The sequence below is a fragment of the Protobothrops mucrosquamatus genome, unplaced genomic scaffold, assembly GCF_001527695.2.
Source record: "Protobothrops mucrosquamatus isolate PMUCROS unplaced genomic scaffold, P.Mucros_1.0 scaffold_151, whole genome shotgun sequence".
Lineage (NCBI taxonomy): Eukaryota > Metazoa > Chordata > Lepidosauria > Squamata > Viperidae > Protobothrops > Protobothrops mucrosquamatus.
Genome location: NW_015386227.1, coordinates 292620 through 314962, shown reverse-complemented (window position 1 = coordinate 314962; position 22343 = coordinate 292620). Strand labels below are relative to the sequence as shown.

At 42.9% G+C, this 22343-nt stretch overlaps 1 protein-coding gene across 1 annotated transcript in view; it reads left to right on the top strand.

The window, feature by feature from the left end:
• The window catches only part of TIMELESS (timeless circadian regulator), a 39175-nt gene extending 17915 nt beyond the window's left edge, over positions 1-21260 (top strand). The window contains exons 5-21 of the mRNA XM_029284843.1: positions 392-454; positions 651-752; positions 2327-2482; positions 3651-3784; positions 6250-6337; positions 7625-7804; positions 9219-9436; positions 9896-9999; positions 10511-10680; positions 11628-11756; positions 12797-12948; positions 14657-14754; positions 15285-15408; positions 16346-16547; positions 18399-18550; positions 19732-19817; positions 21133-21260. Of these exons, the coding sequence (XP_029140676.1) occupies positions 392-454; positions 651-752; positions 2327-2482; positions 3651-3784; positions 6250-6337; positions 7625-7804; positions 9219-9436; positions 9896-9999; positions 10511-10680; positions 11628-11756; positions 12797-12948; positions 14657-14754; positions 15285-15408; positions 16346-16547; positions 18399-18550; positions 19732-19817; positions 21133-21260 (2286 nt within the window). The remainder of the gene's footprint in view (positions 1-391; positions 455-650; positions 753-2326; positions 2483-3650; positions 3785-6249; positions 6338-7624; positions 7805-9218; positions 9437-9895; positions 10000-10510; positions 10681-11627; positions 11757-12796; positions 12949-14656; positions 14755-15284; positions 15409-16345; positions 16548-18398; positions 18551-19731; positions 19818-21132) is intronic.
• Positions 21261-22343: the final 1083 nt, after the last annotated feature.

Below are 22343 nucleotides of genomic sequence, written 5' to 3'. Positions count from 1 at the left end.
CCTGCAGGCTTATAAAGAAGTGAGTGGGAGGTGCTCTCTAGTCCTTGTTCCATTGTTTGGGGGATAACAGGATTATGAGGAAACAGACTCTGCTTTTCTGAGCCACAGTGCTCTTTGTAGTTACGCTTGAAGCTTTGTACAGTACGTTTTGCTGTGCTTAAACTAAAGATCTTTGAAGGTAAGAAGAATGGTTGGTTCTAGGATTGCAGCTAACTTGAAGAACACCAAGGGGATGGAAGTTTTTTTAAAAAAAAATAAACTTAAACAAAAGACAGATAATGAAGGGAAGAAGCAGATTGCAGTTTCCATACCAAGTCTTTGTAGCTTGCTTGGAGGGGTTGCTCTGTCTCCACGGGATCCTAATACGGTACATTCTTTTTCCAATCCTTAGGCATTTGCCAGCGAGAAGGTCTTTGGGGTGCTGAGCGAGAAGCTATATGAATTGCTGCAGCTGGTGAGTTTCACTTGGAATCACTTCCCAGATCAAAAGGGTGGTGGCGGTGGCGGCTTGAGGACAAGAAAGGGTTGTGAAAAGAGATAAGATTTTGTCAAACAAGACTAGGGTGGGAGCAGTGAAGACAACGGCCTCCTCCTTGAGTTCATCTCTTTCATGGGCTTCCAATACGTGTGTGTGTTCTTTCTCACCCTAGGACTGGGAGCAGCGCCAGGAAGAAGATAACCTGTTAATTGAGCGCATCTTGCTTCTGGTGCGCAATGTGCTGCATGTGCCAGCTGATCCTAATGAAGAGAAGGTATGGATGTGAAAGGCTGGCATTTGGGCTGGTAAACGCCAGCCTTGCATGATGCATGGAGTAAACATACAAGCATATACCTGCAGATAAGAGGAATCTGGGCTTCCCAAATTCCTCCCCCATTGAGTTATACTAGCTGGTGCTGTTGTAGGTGATGATCAGGACTGCCATCCTTCGCTTGAGCTTCACATTAGCTAGCTGCCAGTCTGCCATGAACCATGGGGGGAGGGAGCTGGTCGGGAGGGGGGGGAAGGCTAACTACTCATACCTTCCAGAGACACCCTCTTTAAGTCAAAATGCTGGGCATGGAATATAACAGCTCACCAACCAGCCCTCTGTTGAAGAGACAGTTCCCGAAACAATTTATTCAAATGTAATTTGGACAATAAGGGACTAGCAAGGGCAGAAGTGGGGGCAGGTCTGACAGTGATATTGACGATATCAGATAATCGGAAGTTTCCTATTCAGTGTTTCATCTGCATTAACTCAACAACTCACTGCGGTACTGCTGAATGACTCTCCATGGTTATTTTAGGGGGTGGGAATGTCTTAAGCTTAATAAATAATGCCTTGCTGCCGGTATGGTTTGAATATTGTTATTTAGGGAGCCAATATACTTCAGCTGAATGATAATAGCGGAAGAATCAAAGAAAAATGTGGGATACATTGTTCCTGTCCAGAAGGCTCTCACTGTGATTTCCCTTTTTTCTTAACATTCTGAGGGGAACGTGCTCTTTATTACTACGTCTGCCTTGCCAGCTCTTCTTTTATATGACCTGGGAGGTGTCTGTTCTGTCAGCCCTTCAGTGTAGTTCAGAACTTATTGTAAGATTAACAGTAATAAATTCTTGCAAGTCTGAAAGCAGAGCTCTCCTCCCTTGCCTGTACTTTCCAGAGAATTAAGGGGAGTCCTTTCTGAGATGATTTCTCCTCCCCCATTCCTCCCCCATTTCTTGGGTGGACTGCTAGGCCTTTTATCTGACTGTTGCCTGGCTGTGGCTCTTCCTCATCCTGTTTATCAAGGATATTCCCAAAGAATATGAGTGTGTCAGTAGGACACTTTGCCTATTGTGTGGTGTGACATGAGGTTGAGCAAAATGGATATTATAGCTTCTTGTGATTTAAAATTCCACATAGGTAGTCCTTCATGTACAACAGTTCATTTAGTGATCATTCAAAGTTGCAATGGGACTGAAAAAGTGGCTGATGACCGTTTTTTCACGCTTAATGACCGTTGCAGCATCCCCATGGTCACGTGATCGAAATTCTGAAGCTTGGCAGCTGACATTTATATGTATGATGGTTGCAGTGTCCTGGAGGTCACGTGATCTCCTTTTGCGACCTTCTGACAAGCAAAGTCAATGGGAAATCTAGATTCACTTAACAACCGTGTTACTAACACAACATGTGCGATGATTCACTTAAAACAACTGTGGCAAGGAAAGTCGTAAAATGGGGCAAGACTCACTTAACAAATGTTTCACTTAGCATTATAAATATAGGGCTCGGTTGTGGTTGTAACCTGAGGACTACCCGTATTCTAATGGTTAATCCCATCCGATCTCTCCGATAAGAACATTGATGATGATGCCAACATCCATGACCGGGTGCTCTGGGCTATGCACATCAGCGGGATGGATGATTTGCTCAAATTCTTGGCCAGCTCCACAAGTGAACAGCAGTGGAGTCTGCACGTGCTGGAGATAATCTCCCTTATGTTCCGTGACCAGGTAAGCAAGCAAGTCTGTTCGGATCAGAGATGAAGGCTGGGGTAGCGTGGGAAATATCTGCAGGTGGCAGAAAGAAGCAAAGGTTACAGTGTTTCTAGGTTGGAACTCCAAAGAGATTTCCAGGAATTTTGAATTTTTTATAGCTTCAGAAGGGGAATGCGTTGGCTCAGTGGCTAAGACATTGAGTCTTAGACCAGCGGTCCCCAACCTTGGCAGCTTGGCAGGGGGTGGTGGAGAGAACTGAGCCGCGCGAGTGGCGGGCTGGCATACAGGCACAGGCCCACGCAGCTCAACTTGCGCAAATTGAGCTGTGCATGCATGTGCACATGCGTCGGCCTGCGGCTCGCACAAGTTGAGCTGCGCACGCCGGCCCGCCACCTGCACAGCCCGGTTCTGAATAGGCCACGTCCGGGTAGTGGGCCACAGCCTGGGGGTTGGGGATTCCCTTCCTTAGACTGTTAAAGGTCTACAACTCGACAATTCGAGCACAGCAAGATGGAGTGAGCTACCGTCACTTGTCCCAGCTCCTGCCAACCTAGCGATCTGAAAGCATGCAGATGCAAGTAGACGGATAGGTACTGCATATAAGCCTGTGGGAAGGTAACAGCCTTCTGTGTTTTGCCGCATACTCTGTGCTATGGTGATGTCACGACTACGGAAATGTTTTCGGACAACACTGGCTCTTTGGCTTAAGAAATAAAGTCGAGCACTATGGCTAAGGTTGGTTATGACTAGCAGAGTAAAAACCCGCAGAAAAACTTTTACTTTTTTACCTATATAGCTTCAGAAAGTAGAAGAGGAAAAAGGAAGGTTGAGAGATAGTTGAACTGTTGACCAAGATCGATAGTTGTACTTTTTGTTAGAAAATGTGGCTCTTTAGCCCATGCTACAGTTTCATCCTCTGGTTCTGGCTGGCTTCTGTCAGAGTCGGAATATTGTGGATCATTAACAAAGAACAGCTTTTTTCATTCACATTTTTAAATTAACATTTAATTTAATGTTAATTAAACTTTTAATTAACATTTAAAGTTTCAGCATTGTGGAGAGGCAAAAGCTTCCTTGTCCAGTGCAATCTCTGTTGGTTTGCTTTCTGCTGGGGTGCCTGGATTTAAGGGAAGGGAAGGAATAAACATAGCTTTCTTTGCTGGAAGAAAATTGTTCCCAACAGAATGCAGAGCTGTTGGCAGCCACAGGGCAGACCCGTTCAGCCAAGGAGCAGAGCATAGACGTGGCAGGCCTGGAAATCTTGAGGCAGAAGGAACAGGCTGAGAAGAAGACTCGTATATTCCAGCGGAGTAGCAGGTGAGGAAGTGAACTTAGAGGTCTTCCACTTGGCTTTCCCAGCCAATCACTGTCACTAAGGATGATTTGGGGGAAAAAAGGATCCTCTCCGTTCCCAGTTATGTCATCCTTTAAATGTCAAGAATTGAGCCTGTAATCTTTTAACCAAGAAAGCCATCCCCCTTCCTTGTAAATGCTATCTCTAAGTTGGGAAACCTTCCCAAAAACATTTCTTTCTTGCAAAGATAATTTACTACTGTCCCAATCATGGTTTCTCGTACAATATTCAGATTCAAAGCAGACAGCGATGCTTCAATCTATTCAGGGCACCCTCCTTGTACCTATTTGTTTGTTTGTTTATTAAATGTATTTGCCACGTATCTCACCATGGGGCAGCTTACAATAATAAAAAGGAAGAAAAATGAAAAGAGTGTAAACAGAACATAAGTAAAACAATAGAACAATAAAATACACAATGGCAAAGGAAGTTAGCAGTTAATCCTCGAATGAACAGTTGCACAGGCTCACAGAAATGTGTATTTGAGCTAAGGATGTAACAACGGTGTGCAATCATTTTTTACTACAACCCCCCCCCTTCCCCCCAAAAAAGAACCTCTTTAAGGAGCGGCTCTTACAGGGAGAAAGAGGCACGTGCCAGAATCAAATACCCTTTATTTGATTCAGATTCTGAGCTCCTTTGTTTTATGGCGTATAAACCACTGCAAACAACACTGCATCTTTTTGAACACAAAAATGACACTGAAAATGAAACAACATTAAAGAAAATATTGCAAACTTTGAGAAAACTGGAAAAATTGGATGGAAAGCAGCACCACCATTAGTTATTGAAATTGTACAATTTTTCCACTTTCTAAAAAGTCCTTAAACCAAAATAAGTGTCCATCATCATTAAAGATGAAAATAGGTGTTGATTTGATGAAAACTTTCCCTATACAATTTAGAAAGTCTTTAATTGTTTCAGTGCAGTTTAAGGGGGTGTGAATTATACTTTCCATTACACAAGATGGGTCTTTAGTCTGTGTAACTTTTTAGTTCTCTGGCTAAATTCATAAATTTAATCTAGAACAGCTGTTGTCACTAACCATTTTTTTTTACAATTTTTTTGCAATTTTTTTTACAGTCTAATTTTGATGACTTTCCCAAATAATATCCAAAATTATTTTTTATTCAACAAGGAGTTCTAAGCTGACTCATTCCAGTTCACATCCTATTTTTGTACATGTTAAGATTTCAGCAGAATCAATTATACTTGGAAAAATATTTATTATTTAGGAGTTATCTTTGATTTGAAATGGGTAGATAGTTATCATTCTTCACAAATGGTTGATGTTATGATTCATAAATTAGTGCACTTGTTCATGCGAAATCAAGGTAGAACTTGGGACTGCTTCTTCTGAAGAATATATTCAACAGAATAGATGTCCCATAAGAGCCAAGTTTCTAGTCTTATATAATAATTCATCTTCCCATTTGCTGAAGAGATATTGTTTATCACAATGGCTCTCAACCTTTTCTTCACCACTGACCTCTTTAAATACCTTTTGTGGCCACAGAGCATGGCCACGGATCACCAAGATTTAACTCAAGATTTAAATCTGTGGTGACATCGGGGCCCCCAAGGGATCCACAGACCACAGGTTGAGAACCACTGGTTTAAAAGTTTAAAATTTAGGTGATCAAGAAATGGAAGAAGAGGAAAGGAAAAAAGAGTCTGAACTGTCTCCAGTTTTCCATACTACTCAAGGAAAGTTTGGGTACAAATTTGTATATTCCACAGCTCTATATTGAGGGCAGTAGCCTGTAGACCAGAAATTACTGTCCGATTAAGTTCATTATTTATCATTATCTTCTCATTAATGCTGCCAGAATACATGAACGAGCCCTTCAGTACCAGTGATAAAATGGGGTTGGATGTGCAGGGGAAAAGGAATCTTGCAAGAATGAAGTCCAGTACTCTTTCAGTTGGTTCTCATCATGAATGCTTCACTGGACAATTTTTAAGAGACAGAAATGGACAGAGGGAATTGAATACAGTACAATTATTGCCTGCGTAAGAGCAAAACAGCTGCTATCAAAATAGACAATTCTGGGTAGGTTGACCAAAAATCATGCCTTTTCTAAAGTCAGTTTCTGCCTCCTCTTGTTGAATCTTGTTCAAAAGGTGGTATTTTGGTAAAAGAGTCTGATTATTATTATTATTATTATTATTATTATTATTATTATTATTATTATTATTATTATTATTATTATTATTATTATTATTATAAAAATACAATAACAATAATAAAGTTGGAAAGGACCTTGGAGGTCATCTAGTCCAACCCCCTGCTTAGGCAGGAAACCCTATACCATTTCAGACAAATGGCTGTTCTAATTGATTCTGCTGAAATCATAAAATAATATGTTGAATAATTTTCAGTCTTATTTAGGAAAGTCACACTTTTACCTGTTTTCTTTTCCCTTAGACACTCTCGTTTTGGTGGCTGTTATGTTATTCAGGGCTTGAAAGCTATTGGGGAAAGAGATGTGGTGATGCACAAGGGGCTACACAATGTAAGTCACTTTAAGTTACTGTGTGCAAGGTTGGGAAGAGTGGATTTTTTTTTCCAGGATGCAGCATCTGCACATCTGTATAGTGTTGAGGGTGTTTCTTCAAAGGAGTGATGCTACTTTCTGCACTTATAAGAAACGGAGAAAGGAAAGCGTGGGATGTTATGGGCACATGAATCATGTAGCTTTTTATTTGTCCTCAAATCTGCCTGTCTTTGTTACAGTAACTGTCACTGAAGTGTTTAATAAAAGACTACTATAGCTATTGGGTTTCCTAGACCCCTATGCCATCATTTATGTCTTCGGAAATTCCTGGCCGGTGTTGGTGGACATCTTCTTCCAGCGCAGGCCCCTGCGCAGATCCCTGCTTTTTCATAAGCTGGCTTCCAGTTTTCTTAGCATATCAGTTGGTTGAGGTCAACTTTCAGAACTTCTTTTCGCTAGCTCAGGGGTAGGCAACCGTGGCTCTTTTATGACTCGTGGACTTGCCTATCCCTGTGCTAGCTCATAAAACTACCAGATTATAACGTAGATCAATCCACAATTGTAAAGAAGTAATTGCACCATCATCAACCATATTCTCCAGACCAAGTAGACCATATACATTTAGATTAGACCAGGGGTTCTCAGCCCCTGGGATGCGAACCAGCAGCAGACCGTGGAGTGCAAAGCCCCATCCTCACGTGCTCGAGCTCCAGGCAGCACGTGAAACACATATACACGTGCACGGTTTTTCAACAGAAAAACCACCCTATACAGAACCAGTCCTTGGCACCCAAAAGGTTAGGGGCTACTGGATTAGACCCTCTAGATCAGGGGTAGGCAACCTTGGCTCTTTTATGACTCGTGGACTTCAACTCCCAGAATTCCTGAGCCAACCATGCTGAGGGGAAAGAGAGAGGTTTCCAAGCTGAGCCATGCTGGCTCAGGAATTCTGGGAGTTGAAGTCCACGAGTCATAAAAGAGCCAAGGTTGCCTACCCCTGCTCTAGATTAAGCTAATTTTTACAGAAACCATGTAATGTGCATTAAAAAATGTTTCTGATTAATGACACTTATATATGTTGCATGCTCACTGGAGACAATCACTTGAAAAACAGTATAATTGCCAAGTTTGTCTAATGTTATCTCTGCACTTTATTATGAAATGGAAACTTCTGCAGGAAACCATAGAGCTGTGGTAAACTTTCCGTCTGGTATTATTGGAGCTAAGGTGGAAGGAGTTGAATCCACATTCCGCCCCCCTCTCCCCCCTTCCGTCTTATTCACATTCTGCCCCATTCCTGGACAGATGAAGAACTACAGCCACGATCTGTGCAAGGAGGTACGCCGGGTGCCGAAAAGGCAGCAGCTCGCCAGTGATGGTGAAGGACCCCCTCGCCGCTCTGCCCTAAATGTGCGGCGCTTCCTCCAGGAGTTCTGTGTGGAGTTCTTGGAGAACTGCTACAATCGCCTCATGTACCTGGTCAAGGTGAGAAGAAGGAGTTTCCGGTGTGGAGCTGGCCAATTGCAATTGGGTACCATAAAAGAGAAGAGGGAGGTGTCTTAGCCATCTACGACCCTCGTTTATAGGACTGGGCAGCAGTCAGATTCATTGGGATCAGGGTGGCTTTACTGAGCCCGTTTGCACTCAGGTTGGAGATACTAGAAGTCAAATTTTTCAATGATTCTTGTTCCTCCTCTGGTGCCAAAGGGAAGAATAAGAACATTATTACTCCTTATCCACAGTGGAAAGTTCTTGGATGCTCTTAAAATGCAGCTTATTCCCTTTAAAGTTAAAGACCAGCATATTTTGATGGATCCCTTCCATTTACATTGTGTTCAACATCTAAGGCTGTGTTATATGTTCTGCCATCTTTGGAGATAGGTTTGGGGAGTAAAAAAAGTGGAATTTCTTGATGACATGGCCCAGTTGTAAATTTCCCTCCTATGAGAAATTCTCTTTCTTAGAAGGGCATCAAATATTTTTTTCCCCCCAATTCTGCCATTCCTTTAAAACCACTATTGAAGGAATATGTGATTTAAATTGGCTCAAATTCATTTATAGCAATGGCACTTAGATTTATATACCTCTGCACAGTGCTTTACAGCATTCTCAAATTCATTTATAGCAATGGCACTTAGACTTTAATAATAATAATAATAATAATAATAATAATAATAATAAAAAGTTGGAAGGAAACTTGGAGGTCATCTAGTCCAACCCCCTGCTCAGGCAGGAAACCCTATACCATTTCAGACAAATGGCTGTCCGGTCTCTTCTTAAAGACTTTCAGTGTTGGAGCATTTACCACTTCTGGAGGCAGGTTATTCCACTGGTTAATTGTTCTAACTGTCAGGAAGTTTCTCCTTAGTTCTAGGTTGCTTCTCTCCTTGGTTAGTTTCCACCCGTTGCTTCTTGTCCTGCCCTCAGGCACTTTGGAGAATAGCTTGACTCCCTCTTCTTTGTGGCAGCCCCTGAGATATTGGAACACCTCTGCACAGTGCTTTACAACACACTCTGGGCGTTTTGCAATGTCAGCCTATTACCCCCAACAATCTGGGTCCTCATTTTACCAACCTTGGAAGGATGGAAGGCTGAGTCAACCTTGAGCCAGTCAGGATCGAATTCCTGGCTGTGGGCAGAGTCATCCTGAAATACTGCATTCTAATCACTGCACCACCAGGGCTCCTGACTGTTGTCCTGACACTGCTCTAAGTGCTTAAATGTTATTTTATGCGTGTTTAATCTCCACTGTTTGCATTTTAGGGTTTCTAAATTATCTTGGCCTATCAGATCTGCTTGTGTTCTGAAACTGAATGCATCTGATAGGGAGCCAAAAGAGCAGAGGCTACGAGATCATAGATGGCCTTGGACATTCTCTTTCTTTCTTTCTTTCCCCCAGGATCACTTGATCAGGGAAAAAGCCCAACAGCACGATGAGACTTACTACTTATGGGCTATGGCTTTTTTCATGGCCTTCAACCGGGCCTCTTCTTTCCAGCCTCAGCTGGTTTCTGAGACGGTTGGCGTTCGGACCTTCCATTTCATTGAACAGAGTCTGACCAACTACTATGAAATGAGCCTGGTAGATAAGAAGGACATCACCTCTTGGTCTAAAAGGTGAGAGGACATTCTCACCATGGAGCATTCTGTGGAATTTTTGATTTATTTTTTTTTTGCCTGTGCAGACTTAAATAATGTCATTTATTATTGTTAGAGAATTTTAATTTCTCTGTTGGTAAAAATAAATCAGAAGCTCTCACAGTTGACTGCATTTAGCTGATTCAAATAAACTCTTTATATTCATATAAAATTATTTACAATACCATATATTCTTCTTCATAGCAACATAGCATAAATGAAGACTTCTTACAGCAGAGACAGACCAGAGACCTGAAACTAAAACCCAGCTTCTAACTCCATAACCCTTTTGCACAGACTCAGTAGCACTTTCTTCACATTGGCTGACTGAGTTACCACATGACTCTTTCTGCTCATGAATATTCCAACAATTATCTCACCTTCCTATGCAAAGTCAGAGGAATTCCTGCTTCTCAACTTCTTTTCCTCGTCTCTCAGGATGCATCTGGCTCTCAAGGCTTACCAAGAATTGCTGACGACTATGCATGAAATGGACCATTCCCAGGAAGAAGCTGTGCGCAACAGCAGCCACATCCTTAAAAGTAAAGTTTTTTCATTATATGCCAAGTTATTTCCTGGGATAACATTCTAGGTTTCCTGCTGGAAGGAGAAACCCATTGTAATCTGTACCAATTCCAAGGGAAAGGCTTAGAACTACATTTGCTTGGAGGGATAGGATCACAGACAGGCCTTTGGTCTGGCTAGTCTAGAATTGTTAACATGATAAGTATTTTAAATGGCTTTCCAGCCATCCCTGAACATAACTATAAATTGAAGTTGTAGTCTTCTGAACGGATACTCTGTTCTCTGTCACTAAATATTGTACCTCCATGTTTTTCTTATCAGATTTAACCAGAAAGGCTAAATAAAGTATATTTGCTGAGCAAATAGAGCACGAAGAGAAAAGCAACAGTGGCCTTTCAGCTCCCAAAATTAAACTACACTTGGGGGGGGGGGAAACTTACCCACTTTATTACTACTTCCCCTCTCCATTATTTAGGGAATGTTGGTTTTGCTTGGATGAAACTAATGACAAGCCCTTCCTTCCTCTAGATAACATTTTCTACTTGATGGAATATCGGGAGTTGTTCCTCGCTCTTTTCCGTAAGTTTGATGAGAAAAAGCAACCCAGGTCATTCCTGAGAGATCTGGTGGAGACAACTCATCTCTTCTTGAAGATGCTGGAGAAATTTAGCAAAGGGAGGAAAAACCTAGTGGTCCAGGTATTCTTGGGGTATGGGAATTGAGTTCCTTTCCTTCGAATATCCAGTTACGGTATTTCTTTAGGAATCTTTTGGTCAATGCACATGTTTGTTCTTTTCACTGTTACCCGATTTTTTTTCTTCAAGATGCTGACTGCTTCCTTTCTTCGTTGTTATGCTCCCCATAAGTGGTTGGTGTCAGTTCTGCCATCTTTGGCTTGGCGCCTTGCTGCCATCAAAGATGGGGAGGGACGAGGTGGGACAAATGGGCAATAAACATGTATGGGGATGTGATGGGAAATAAGGAGGGGGTGGATGACAGCTTGATGAAGACCACGAAAGCATGGGTCCAATTTTGTGCCAGTCCTCAAGGCCATGCACCCTGAGAATGGGATGTGGATTGCCCCAAACATTTCAGCGATTCTCAAAACACCCATGCAGCTCCTTATTGGATGAAGATTAACTGGTCAAGGGGGGAGGGCTGGGATGAAGGGGATTTTTTTTTTTAACCTTTTGTGCAGGAATCTTCGTTCTGGCCTGACTTTACTACAGCCAGCAACTAGTAGTAAAAGATAGTAAAAGAACTATCACTTCACCCAAATGGAGCGGAGGGCCTTTCTTTCCTAAGGGATGTAACTGGGGCAGGTTGGTCTAGGACAGGGGTAGGCAACCTTGGCTCTTTTATGATTCGTGGACTTCAACTCCCTGGCTCAGGAATTCTGGGAGTTGAAGTCCACAAGTCATAAAAGAGCCAAGGTTGCCTACCCCTGGTCTAGGAGAGAGCAGCTTAGCCAACGTCACGTAGAAAGCTGGGCTTGAATCTAACTAGATTAAAGCTGGAGGATCTTGGGTCCTCTAGATGCTGCTGAAGTAAGGTTTTCAGTGACCCCAATCAACGTGGCAAATACTGTAATGCTTATTCTCTTTTCTCAAAGCACGATTCAAACATTGTTTTTGTTTTGCTGCAGGGCAAGAAATGCAGGAGGAAAAAGAAATCCAAGGCTCATTCTGCTGGGCCCGGTGCGCAACCCCAAACTCCTGAAGAGTTAGAGGAGGTGTGGCCAAAGCTGGTGGAGCAAATTGATAAGTGCATAAAGGTAAGATGAATCTAGTTGGCACGAAGAGGGCTTCTTGCCAACTGGATAGCAGGAAGTTGGCTCTTCAGAGTGCAGAAGTCAGGACTTCTGGGTTCCATCTTGCTCACAATGAGCAGAGGTCCTTCTCTCTGGCATCTTCTCTTGTAAAACAAGATAGTATTCGTGTTGCAGAAAGTGCCAGCTGGGTACTTCCTTGAGGCGATTGGCAAAGGCTAGGTTTTCAGAGAAGAGTCTTTTCTTCTGCCTGGAGGTACCAGGGCTGTATACAAAGCACAAATACTCTGTTGCTAAGCTATGGCCTTTGCCCAAAAGTCATACAAACCCTTGTATGAACTCTTTGTAAGTGAGGTATAGAAAAAGACCCATTGTGACGTCTTTGAAAAAAACAAAACATCTTCAATTGCACACGGTCCTTGCAAACGAAAGAAGAGCTCTCCTGGATATCTTTATATAATTTTTTTGCTGATTCTGCAGGTTGTGATACCTTGTTTCCAGATCAACCTTTGCAGAAGGAATATGAACACCAGATCAATAGCTCTTTTTTTCTTCGTTCTCTCCTTTCGCTAAAGTGGTGGGATGGTGGGTGGTGGTATTATCCTTTTTGTTTACATAATTCATTCTAGCAGCCTCTCGCTAGTCTGCTTTCAACGCCAGGTTTTTCCTCCCTTCTTTTTATCCTCCAAGCCTATTTTGAGGCAACAAACTGATCTTTTTAAATGGTTCCTCCTAATAATTACAGGGCAGTGCTGTTTCTCAAAACTTCATGAAAGTGGGCAGAATGCAGGCTAGAAGGAGGAATAATGGTTCTTGGTATTGCCTCTTCCATCCTTTTCAAGTCATTCCTGTGGATTCCATGCCTTTCCAGCTTACCCTTGACTAATTTACACCTGTGTAAAGCTTGCTTGGGTTGGCTGTAGCAAAATTCAAAATCTTTTGTTTGGATCTGTAACATTTCTTGCTGAAATTTCTTTCTTTTGGGAAAGGAAAAAAAAAGGATCTTGCTGTCACAGGCTTCCATCCAATATCTCTTTTCTTGCCAGGGTTTTGAGTCTTCTCCAGAGGATGTCATTCCTTTTGACGCCACATCAGAAGTTCCATTAGAGGAACAGCGAGCTGAGGCCATGATACGGATCCAGGACAGCTTATTAACCGGCCAGGCACCAGAAGCGCTCTCACTCTTGCGCTCGGCAAGGTAAGAGAGCAACTTCAAAGATGCATCTGTGGGTGTGTTTTTAGCTTGCAGATAAAAATCTGTAGGTCTGTATGCAACACTTCAGAGCAATATCTTATCCTGATTCAGCCAGGTTGTTGCTCTCCAGCAACTGGAAATGGGACCAGGAGAACGATTGGGTAGGAGAGTCTGCTCATCCACACATAAGCAAATCTTCTGAATTCCTGCACTAAGGAGACCCTCAATGGTCTCAAAGGAACCCTTCCAGCTTCATGATTCGTCAAAACATCATCCTCTAAGACTTTTTATTTATTTATTTTTTCAAAAAACAAGAATCCCGTTAACAGTCTTATTTAACGAACAAGACTATTATAATAAGGTGGAATCAAGAGAGCAATTGACTGCAGAGGGATTTAACTTTTCAGTGTTTTTTTATATGCACAGTTAAAAGAAAGATATAAGATAGACATTAGGACAGTTAGTGGCAGGAGACAGAATTTGAAGCTGAATTATGTACAAATAATGTACATATAATTGCTAAAAATGTGTAAACCTTTGTTGAAATTTGAAACAGAAGAGCCAGTTTGGTGTAGTAGTGAAAACCAAGAGACTGTGAGTTTGTCCTGCCTAAGTTATGAAAGCCATCTGGATGACTGGGTCAGTTTCTCTTGTCCCAACCCCACTAATAGAGTTGTTATTGAGGGAAAAATAGGAGGAGGATGGAGTATTAGTTATGTTCCCTGCCTTGAGGCATTTATAAAAATAATAAATAAATGAACAAGTTAAAGAGTGTAGGTTAAAATGGGGAAAAAACTTTGAATATAACATATTGATGGAACAGTGGGATAGCATGTAGTTGAAAGGAATGAAATTCACACTGTTATAATTTAAAAGGAGAAATTGTATAAACTGGTGTGCCATTGATATATGACTCCAGAAAAATTATCTAAGAATGTATAAAGGCACTTCTATCCATGTTGGAAATATGAACAATGTAAAGGATCATTTTATCATGCCTGGTGTATTTGTAAAAGCCAGAAAAATTTGGGTCCAAATGCATACCGAGACACAAAAAAATTTAAACACTAATATTCAACTGAAAGCAGAACTTTTCTTATAGGGATTAATGGACAGACAATTAGCAAAGAGCCGTAGAATATTATTTTTATATATGATCACTTTTGTGAGACTACTTTATGTGCAAAAATGGAAAGACTGTGAAGTACTATAATTGAGGAATGGTTGGTAAAGATGACAGAACTAGCGGAAGTGGCAACATCAACTTGTTTGCTTAAAGAAAGAACAACTACTAAATTTATCAGTGAGTGGAAAACCTTTATGGACTTTTCTGCTGAAAAAAAGAAAAATGAATTTATGATTTACGGATTTGATGATTTGAAAGGGTAGATTATGGAAAGAAATAAATTAAGATACAGCTTTAGAAACAGGATAAAATATAAATATACTGATAATTGCTATTAAGACGATCAGAAGCCACTTCTTCGTAACATACTGCATTTCTCAATAGTATCAATGTGAGATTTATAAATCCCCTGCAGATCAGTTACATTGTCTGAACTTTTACAATAATAGTTGCTAAGTAGTAGATAGATACTGGTAGCTCTGTGTTTAACCCTGCTTGTAGTGTCTGCAGTGCTTGATGTTGAGGAGAAGAGAAGTTTATCCATCTCCTGCACTTAGCTAAGTTTTGTTTGTTCTGCTCCATAAGGGAGGTGTGGCCTGAAGGAGACGTGTTTGGCTCATCCGCTGTTGATCCAGTTGAAGAAATGGAGCTGCTGAAGCAAATCTTCTTCGCCAACCTCCCTCGTGAGTATACTTCCTCATGAGTATGCCACTTCCCTCAGACTTTGAAAGAGCCCTTGTGGTGCAGTGGTTAGAATGCAGTATTGCAGACTGACTCTGCCAACTGCCAGCAGTTCCATCCTGACCGGCTCAAGGTTGGCTCAGCCTTCTATCCTTCCGAGGATGGTAAAAGGAGGATCCAGATTGTTGGGGGGCCATAAGCTGACCTCTGTAAACTGCTTAGAGAGGGCTGTAAAGCACTGCAAAGCGGTCTACAAGTCTAAGTGTTATTGCTAGTGCTATTGCTAAGACTTTGTCTTATACTTGCTCTTCATGGATTCTTCAACAATTTAGGTTACCTTGGTCTTTTTCTGGCTGGGCTGTTTTTTAAACAGCAACACAACACTACAGATCCCTAAGGCGGCATTTCTCATATTGCTATAACAACAGTGTATCATGCATGTATGCACAGACACACATTTTCTCAGGCAAGTCCTCTGTGTTTCTGAGCTGGATTAATGACAGTTTCCTTTAAACCTCCTGTGTGTATTCAGGGCAAGCAGCGACTGACCCAGATGAGCCTGAGGAGGCTGCCGAGGATGAGGAAGTTGCTGAGGAAGAGTTGGCATCTGTGCAGGTGTCTGAAAAAGAGTTCAGCTTCCTGGACTATGTGAAGCGGTAAGTTCTTTCTCAGTCTCTTTTATCTTTTCTGTGCAAGGAGTATTTCAGATGACAAAAATTTTCTGTGCATTCTTACCTTGCCCATCATACAAGTAGTCCTTGACAAACGACCGTAGTGGAGTCTGCCCGTTACAGTCGTACTGTCAACGCTGCTAATATTGTATATTCTTGCTTTGACAAAATATGCAGAACCGTCTGGTATTTTTAGAGTTAATGCAGAGGAGAAGGAGGGAGGAGGGAAAAGCCCGGGAAAGAGAAAGGAAGGGAACCTTTGCCCTTCACACTAATTGGAGAACGTAAATCATGACAACAAAATAGGGAGTGGAAATGCTAGCAAAATACTGCTCGAAGGGTGGGGATTTTAGATCGTTATGCCCTGCCGACATTTTGTAACATAATAAAAGACTTTTAGGAAAACCAATGCCTGGAAGTTCTTTGAAGTGTTTCATTAGTCGGAACCATGACACGTACGTTGTGGCCTTTTTTGCGGTGGCCGTTAAGGGAATGCCACAGAACACTGATCTTTAAGCGAAGCAGGATTTCTCTGGGTGCAGTTTTTGCCAAAACCTGGAAATAAGTATCCAGTTTTGGCAAAACCATTGTAAAGCTTGGTCAAGGGACCGTGGGACGGTGCAAATGACCATACCTGCGGCCGTGTTGCTGAGCACTCGAAGTTCAGTCATGTGACCATGGAGGGAGCCCAATCGTTGGAACTTCAAAATCAGATCTTAAGTCCCCCTTTTCCTGGTCTGTCATAACTTTGAATGGCTGCTAAGCGACGTTAGTCGACAACTACTAGAAACAGTAATTGATGCATTTGAAGCTACTGAATGTTGTTATTCCCTTGACGTTCTGAGTTCCAGCCTGCGTGCACAAACAATCTTCCCCTGCTGTTTCCCAGAACATGACTTCATGTCTGTATCCTGTGGTGCAGGTTTGCTAGTGCTCATGTAGTCAAGGCCTACGTCCTGCTGTTCAGAAATTACCAGCAGAACAGCCCCCACACTAATCACTGCGTGGTCAAGATGTTGCACCGCATCGCCTGTGACGTCAAGATGGAGGCCTTACTCTTTCAGCTGTCGGTCTTCTGCCTTTTCAACCATCTTCTCAGTGACCCTGCCGCTGGAGCTTATAAGGTGAGGTGGAACAGGATGTGGGTTGGTTATGAGTTTGATTAGAGATTAGATTTGAATGGTAAGTTTTTGTAAACAAACTATTGTAAGTTGAGGACTGCCTGTATCGCATGTGTTTTCTTTGCCCTCTTAAAAAAAAATCCACAACCTCCAAGATCGGATTGGCCCCTGCTGGTCTTCCATAGAGCTGGTCTTTTTTGCTGGTGATTCATAAAGCACTGAAGACCTGGATAGTTACAGTGCTTGGAGGGTTGGGAAGTTAAATGGCCCGTTGAGTAGTTTCTATTTATCTGTTCTGTTGAATTCATGTTTAATGACGTATTTGGGTTTTTTTTTTCATTTTGCATATGTGTTTATTGTTTTAATGCATTGTTAGCTGCCCAGAGTCACATTTACAAGATAAACAGCCATATAAGCCAATTAAATAAACACACACACACATAAAACAATTTCCATTGCTGAACAAGACAGTTGTTAAGTGAGTTTTGCCCCATTTTATGACCTTTCTTGCCACAGTTGTTAAGTGATGCAGTTGTTAATTTAGTAACGCAGGTATAAATCTGGCTTCCCCACTGATTTTGCTTATCAGAGGGTCGCAAAAGGTGATCACGTGACCCTGGGATACTGCAATCATTGTAAATACATACCAGTTGCCAAGCGGTCGTAAGTCACTTTTTTCAGTGCCATTGCAACTTTGAACAATCTCTAAATGAATAGTTCTAAGTCAAGGACTACCTGTGATGCAAATTGCCTAGATCAAAGTGGGTGCTTTTTAAAAAAATCTATAAAAGATATTTCAGGACTTCAATTGCAGCTTAAAATACATGAATCATGCTATCCTGGACTTACTTGCAGCTCTGAAGCTGCAGGATATACCATCTATGGTTTAAATAAATGCAGAATGGCAGAACACAGAATCCTGCAGTCCTAATAAGCTTCTTCCGGTGGAGAAAGATAGGATATGTTGGGATTTCAGATTTCAGAATTCCTAATCAGTATTCACACAGCTCTTTTTCAAAGCCTTATTTGAATATGGAAATCAGACCACAACACCTGTGGAAAAGATGTCTGCAAAGATAATTGACATTTTTAATTCAGAATCCTCACACACATATAAATAAATGTATATTCCAAATTTCAAAAACCCTTTTCTGTATTCTTAATTTGGACGTGCATCCTACTTTCTCCCATCTAGTACAATATCCCTCAGTAAAACTAAAAAATATACAGAATACAGGTCAGCAATCTGCTTCACTGGGAAGGCAAGGGAACATTTCGTTAGTTCGTTCGTTTATTCATTCATTCACATTTTTGAACTGCCCACATCCTTTAGAAAATAAGAATTTTCTTTAATGAAATGCTTCCAAATATTGACTGTAGAAATGTAGTTAGCCCTCGCTTATTAACAATAATTGGGACTGGGGACTCTGTTGCTAAGCGACAGGGTCATAAGGCACAATGTCATGTGATTCTCTGACTTTCTGCATGACACTTGCCATTGGTAGGTGAATCCCATGTGGTCACAACATCTTGTAATCATGTGATCAGCATTTACAACTCCATTAACTTTGCTTATCTGAAGGTGGCAGTGAAGATTGCATATGGCAATCACATGACCACAGGATGCTGTGATATCGTTAATTACGATCCAGTAGCCAAGCACATGAACCATGATCATGTAACTGGGGGGATGCAGCAATGATTGCAACTATGAGGTCTTATTGTAAGTCCCCGTTATTCAGCTTCACTGAAACTTTGAATAGTCCCTGAATGAGTAAACGTTAAGTGAGGACCATTTATTCTCTTGAGCTTTTGGATTTACAACGATCAAAACAAAACACCTGTAAATTTTAGGAGCTGGTGACCTTTGCCAAATACGTTGTGGGCAAATTTTTCGCATTGGCATCGACCAATAAAAAAGCCTACATGGAACTGTTGTTCTGGAAAAACACAGCTGTGGTTCGAGAAATGACCGAAGGCTACACGGTGTCACGGGAAGATGGAAGGTGAGCCTTTGGGGTTTTGGTTAATACCTAATTTCTAGGGGTGGAGGACATTTTGAGAAATGTTGCACTGGATGCTGGATTGCTGCCCCCTTAGCATTGTCTGTAGGTTAAGAATTGAATAACAGAAGGAAGTACCTTCAGCCATTTAGACATGGTTCTCGAAATAGGGGAACCATGGTTTAAGAAAGCTGTGCATTTTAAGGGGGGGGCTAACCAAAGTCCTATCAAAAGCTGCTTTTGTTTCAGCCATTGATTTGAGCTAGAAAAATAGAAAGGAAAACCAGAAGTTGCTACTTCATATCCAGGATGCTAAAATTGTGGTGGGGAAAAAAGACAGACCCCTAATTTCTTTGATCAAACAGGCTTCCAGGATATAAGGACGTGTGTGTGTGCATGTGATAGGTTTATGGGTGCAAATCAGGGTGCTGGTTTTCACCTATAAACCCTACCTGGCCAACGACAGGTTAACGTTATATCAGGGGTGTCAAACTCAATTTCATTGAGGGCCGCATCAGCATGGCGGTTGCCCTTGGGGGGCCGGGTGAGTGTGGCTTACTGGGTGGGTGTGGCCTACTGGGTGGGCGTGGATGGAGTGGGTGTGGCCTGCTGGGTGGGCATGGCCAGCTCTACATTGTTCGCCTCAACGATGCCTGTGGGGCCTGGGCAGGAGTGGGACAGATCTGAGGGTCTCTGGAAGAAGGGGGGGGACCGGGGCAAGCGCCAAGGCATGGTCCATTTCTTCATTCCTCACAAAGGGTGACACCTCTCAAGCATGCACCCAGGGGGTGGGGCTAACGCGGCAGGGGCTGGTTCCTCGCTGTTTCTGGGCGGCCTTGTGGAGCTAAGACTGAATGCATTTCAGCATAGATGGCCATCACAAAATTGTACAGGGCCAAGGCAGCGGGGGCCGTTCTCTCACTGTTTCCAGGATGGCTTTGTGGGCCACATGAAACCTCTTTGCGGGCCGCATCCGGCCCCCGGGCCTTGTGTTTGACATGTCTGCTTTATATCAACATGTAGGAAGCCATATCAAACAATCACTAAGTTATTTTTGCTGGATGCCATCAGTTCTACATCAATCAGAAACCCAATGCATGCTTTTCTTTCTTCAGAAATGTTCAAATTTTAGATAATATTTCATGGGGGAAATTTTCTCACTAGGATATTTCTTTCCTTCGCAGTTCTAATTTGCACAAGGCCTCCCATTGGACTGAAGAGGAGGAGGAAGAACTTCAGGAGCTCTACCACAAGTATAAAGAAATGGAAGGTAGGCACCTAGTTGCAGGGAGGAGACGTCTGAAGAAAAGCCAGCTAATAAAGTAGTGCAAGATCAAAACTCGTTTAAGGGCCTTCCGTTCTGTGGCTGGTGAAAATGTAATTGAGTGCTTGGGGTGAGCTGAAACTTTTATAAGAAAAATTTGGGACCCCATGAGGAAGACTCTATTTGGTGGCCCACTGCAGAGCAGTCTCCAGTGTCTTCCTGACTCCTCTTTTTTGGAGTCCTAGTTTTGAAATGAAAGAGAAGTTTCTGAGAGAAGAGATTTCCAAAGTTTTTCATAAGCAATCACTGGGTTAATGTCCCAAGGTACCGTTCTTCAGCTGATAGGTTCTCAAATTCCAGCCTGCTCTAAAGCCGGGCAGCAACTGTTCTAAAGGTGCAGGTGAGTTCTGGTGCTATGGGTTTAGATTCTCTGGTGGGTTTGTTTTTAATCTTGCAAGCCTCCCAGAGTCACTTTATGAGATGGGAAGCTGTATAAATAATCTAAATTAATAAATGTTTTTTTTCATAGTTGAATAGAAGGCAGCATTAGCATGATACTTTTATCCTGACGTGTCAGGCTGCATTGTCAGAGTACGCTCTGTTAATGCACCTTTAGGCATGAAGGTATCATTCACATTTTGTTCTCCTAAAGAAAATAAGGGAAAGGAAGTGTGTGTGTATGTGTGTGTGTCTCTCTCTCTCTCTCTCTCTGTGTGTGTGTGTGTGTGTGTGTGTAAAAACGGGAGGTCGAGTTTTGAAACTGGTGCTGTATTGCAGAAAACTTAAAGGCTGCTGGTCAGCAAGAATGATTGTAGTGACTGAAAGTGAATTAACCAAGGAAAGATTATCCTTATAAAGGCTACAAATGGCTATTGGAGCCATAACTAGGCACATGCTGTGTACAGGTAGTCCTCGATTTACTATCACAATGGAGCCCCAAATTTCCATTTCTAAGCAAGGCAGTTCTTAAGTGAGTTTTGCCCATTGTATGGCCTTTTCGCCATTACCGTTAAGCGAATCAGTGCTGTTATTAAGTGAATCGTGTTCATTAAGCGAATCCGACTTCCCCCAATCAGTTTGCTTGTCAGAAGCCAGCCGGGAAGGTAACAAACGGGGACCACGTAAACACATGCCAGTTGCCAAGTGCTCGAATTTTGATCGTGTGACTGTGGGGATGCCGCAACAGTTGTTACGTGTGAAAACTGGCCATAAGTCACTTTTTTCAGTGCCCAACCCAGTTCTTTCGCTTCTCTCCACCACCTCAGCCATAGTCCAAGCACCAGGCCTTCCGTTCCTCTCACGTCTTGTTTTTCAACCCCAGGTGAAGATGTGCTTGACAACATCCTGTCACATCTCGGCTCTCATCCCCGGGGACGAAAGCAGGTGGCCAGGAAACTTGTGCACTTGGGGTTGGTGAGCAGCATACGAGACTTTCCTCAGGAGCGGTAGGTCACGTTAACACTTCTCGTGAATTCGGGATCTTCATAAACAGATTTCTTTTAAAACAAATGATGGGCATGAATCAGTTTGGATGCATATGGATGGGTAATGACCCAGGTGGTCCAGGCAAGGCAAGCCTCTAGAACAGTGGTTCTCAACCTTTTTAATGCCGCGACCCCAACGGGTCGTAAGTCGAGGACTAAACCGGTCGTAAGTCGAGGACTAAACCGGTCGTACGTCGAGGACTACCCAACCGGTCGTAAGTCGAGGACTTTCCCTGCCCGGGAGCGCCGCGCATGCGTGGTTCCGCCCCCTGCGCCGGCTGAGGCGTAGCTGGCAAGCGGCAGAGACTGAGCAGGCCGACCACCAGCTGGCCCAGCCCAAGGGAGGTAAGGCACCCGCCGGAAAAGGGGGAAAAAATGGCGGACAAAAAAAATGGCAGACAGCCTTGCTTGGCGACCCCCATGAAATGGTCGATCGACCCCAAATGGGGTCCCGACCCACAGGTTGAGAACCACTGCTCTAGAAAATTGTTTGTTTATCTCAAAAAATGACCCAGCAAACGGCCCTCCAACAACCGGTACAGCTCCACCTCCATGCTACCTTGAGGGCAGCCACCCTCAGTCCCCCAAACAACAGCCCCTATAGTACAACTAAGGTCCCCAGAGTAGGAGCATGATCACAGGGCAAGGCCCAGGGTTCCAAGTCCAGACCACAAGGCAGAGTCCAGGTCCAAGACAGTGGCAGTGCTCAGGGCAAAGAAAAGGTCCAAGGCAAGAAGCGGTTCCAAGGGCACAACAAAGCAAAGGCTAAAAGCAGCCCACAAAACAAGAGCAAGGTCCAAGACAAAGGGCAAAGAGCAATCTTCCAAGCGAGGCAAGGCAAACAGCAACAGACACGAGTCCAAGTCAGGGGAGTGTAAGCCAAAGCAAACCATTGTTCCTGGCAAAGGTTAACTCCCCATGGCTTCTCCTTAAGTCAATCCCCTCCTGGTGTTCCTTGTGAGGAGGGGTGGGGCGACCTCCTCCCGAGTAGCCTTGCAGCCCTTCGTTGGCCTTGCCTCTGCTCTGCTCTCCTTGCCTTTGGATCAAG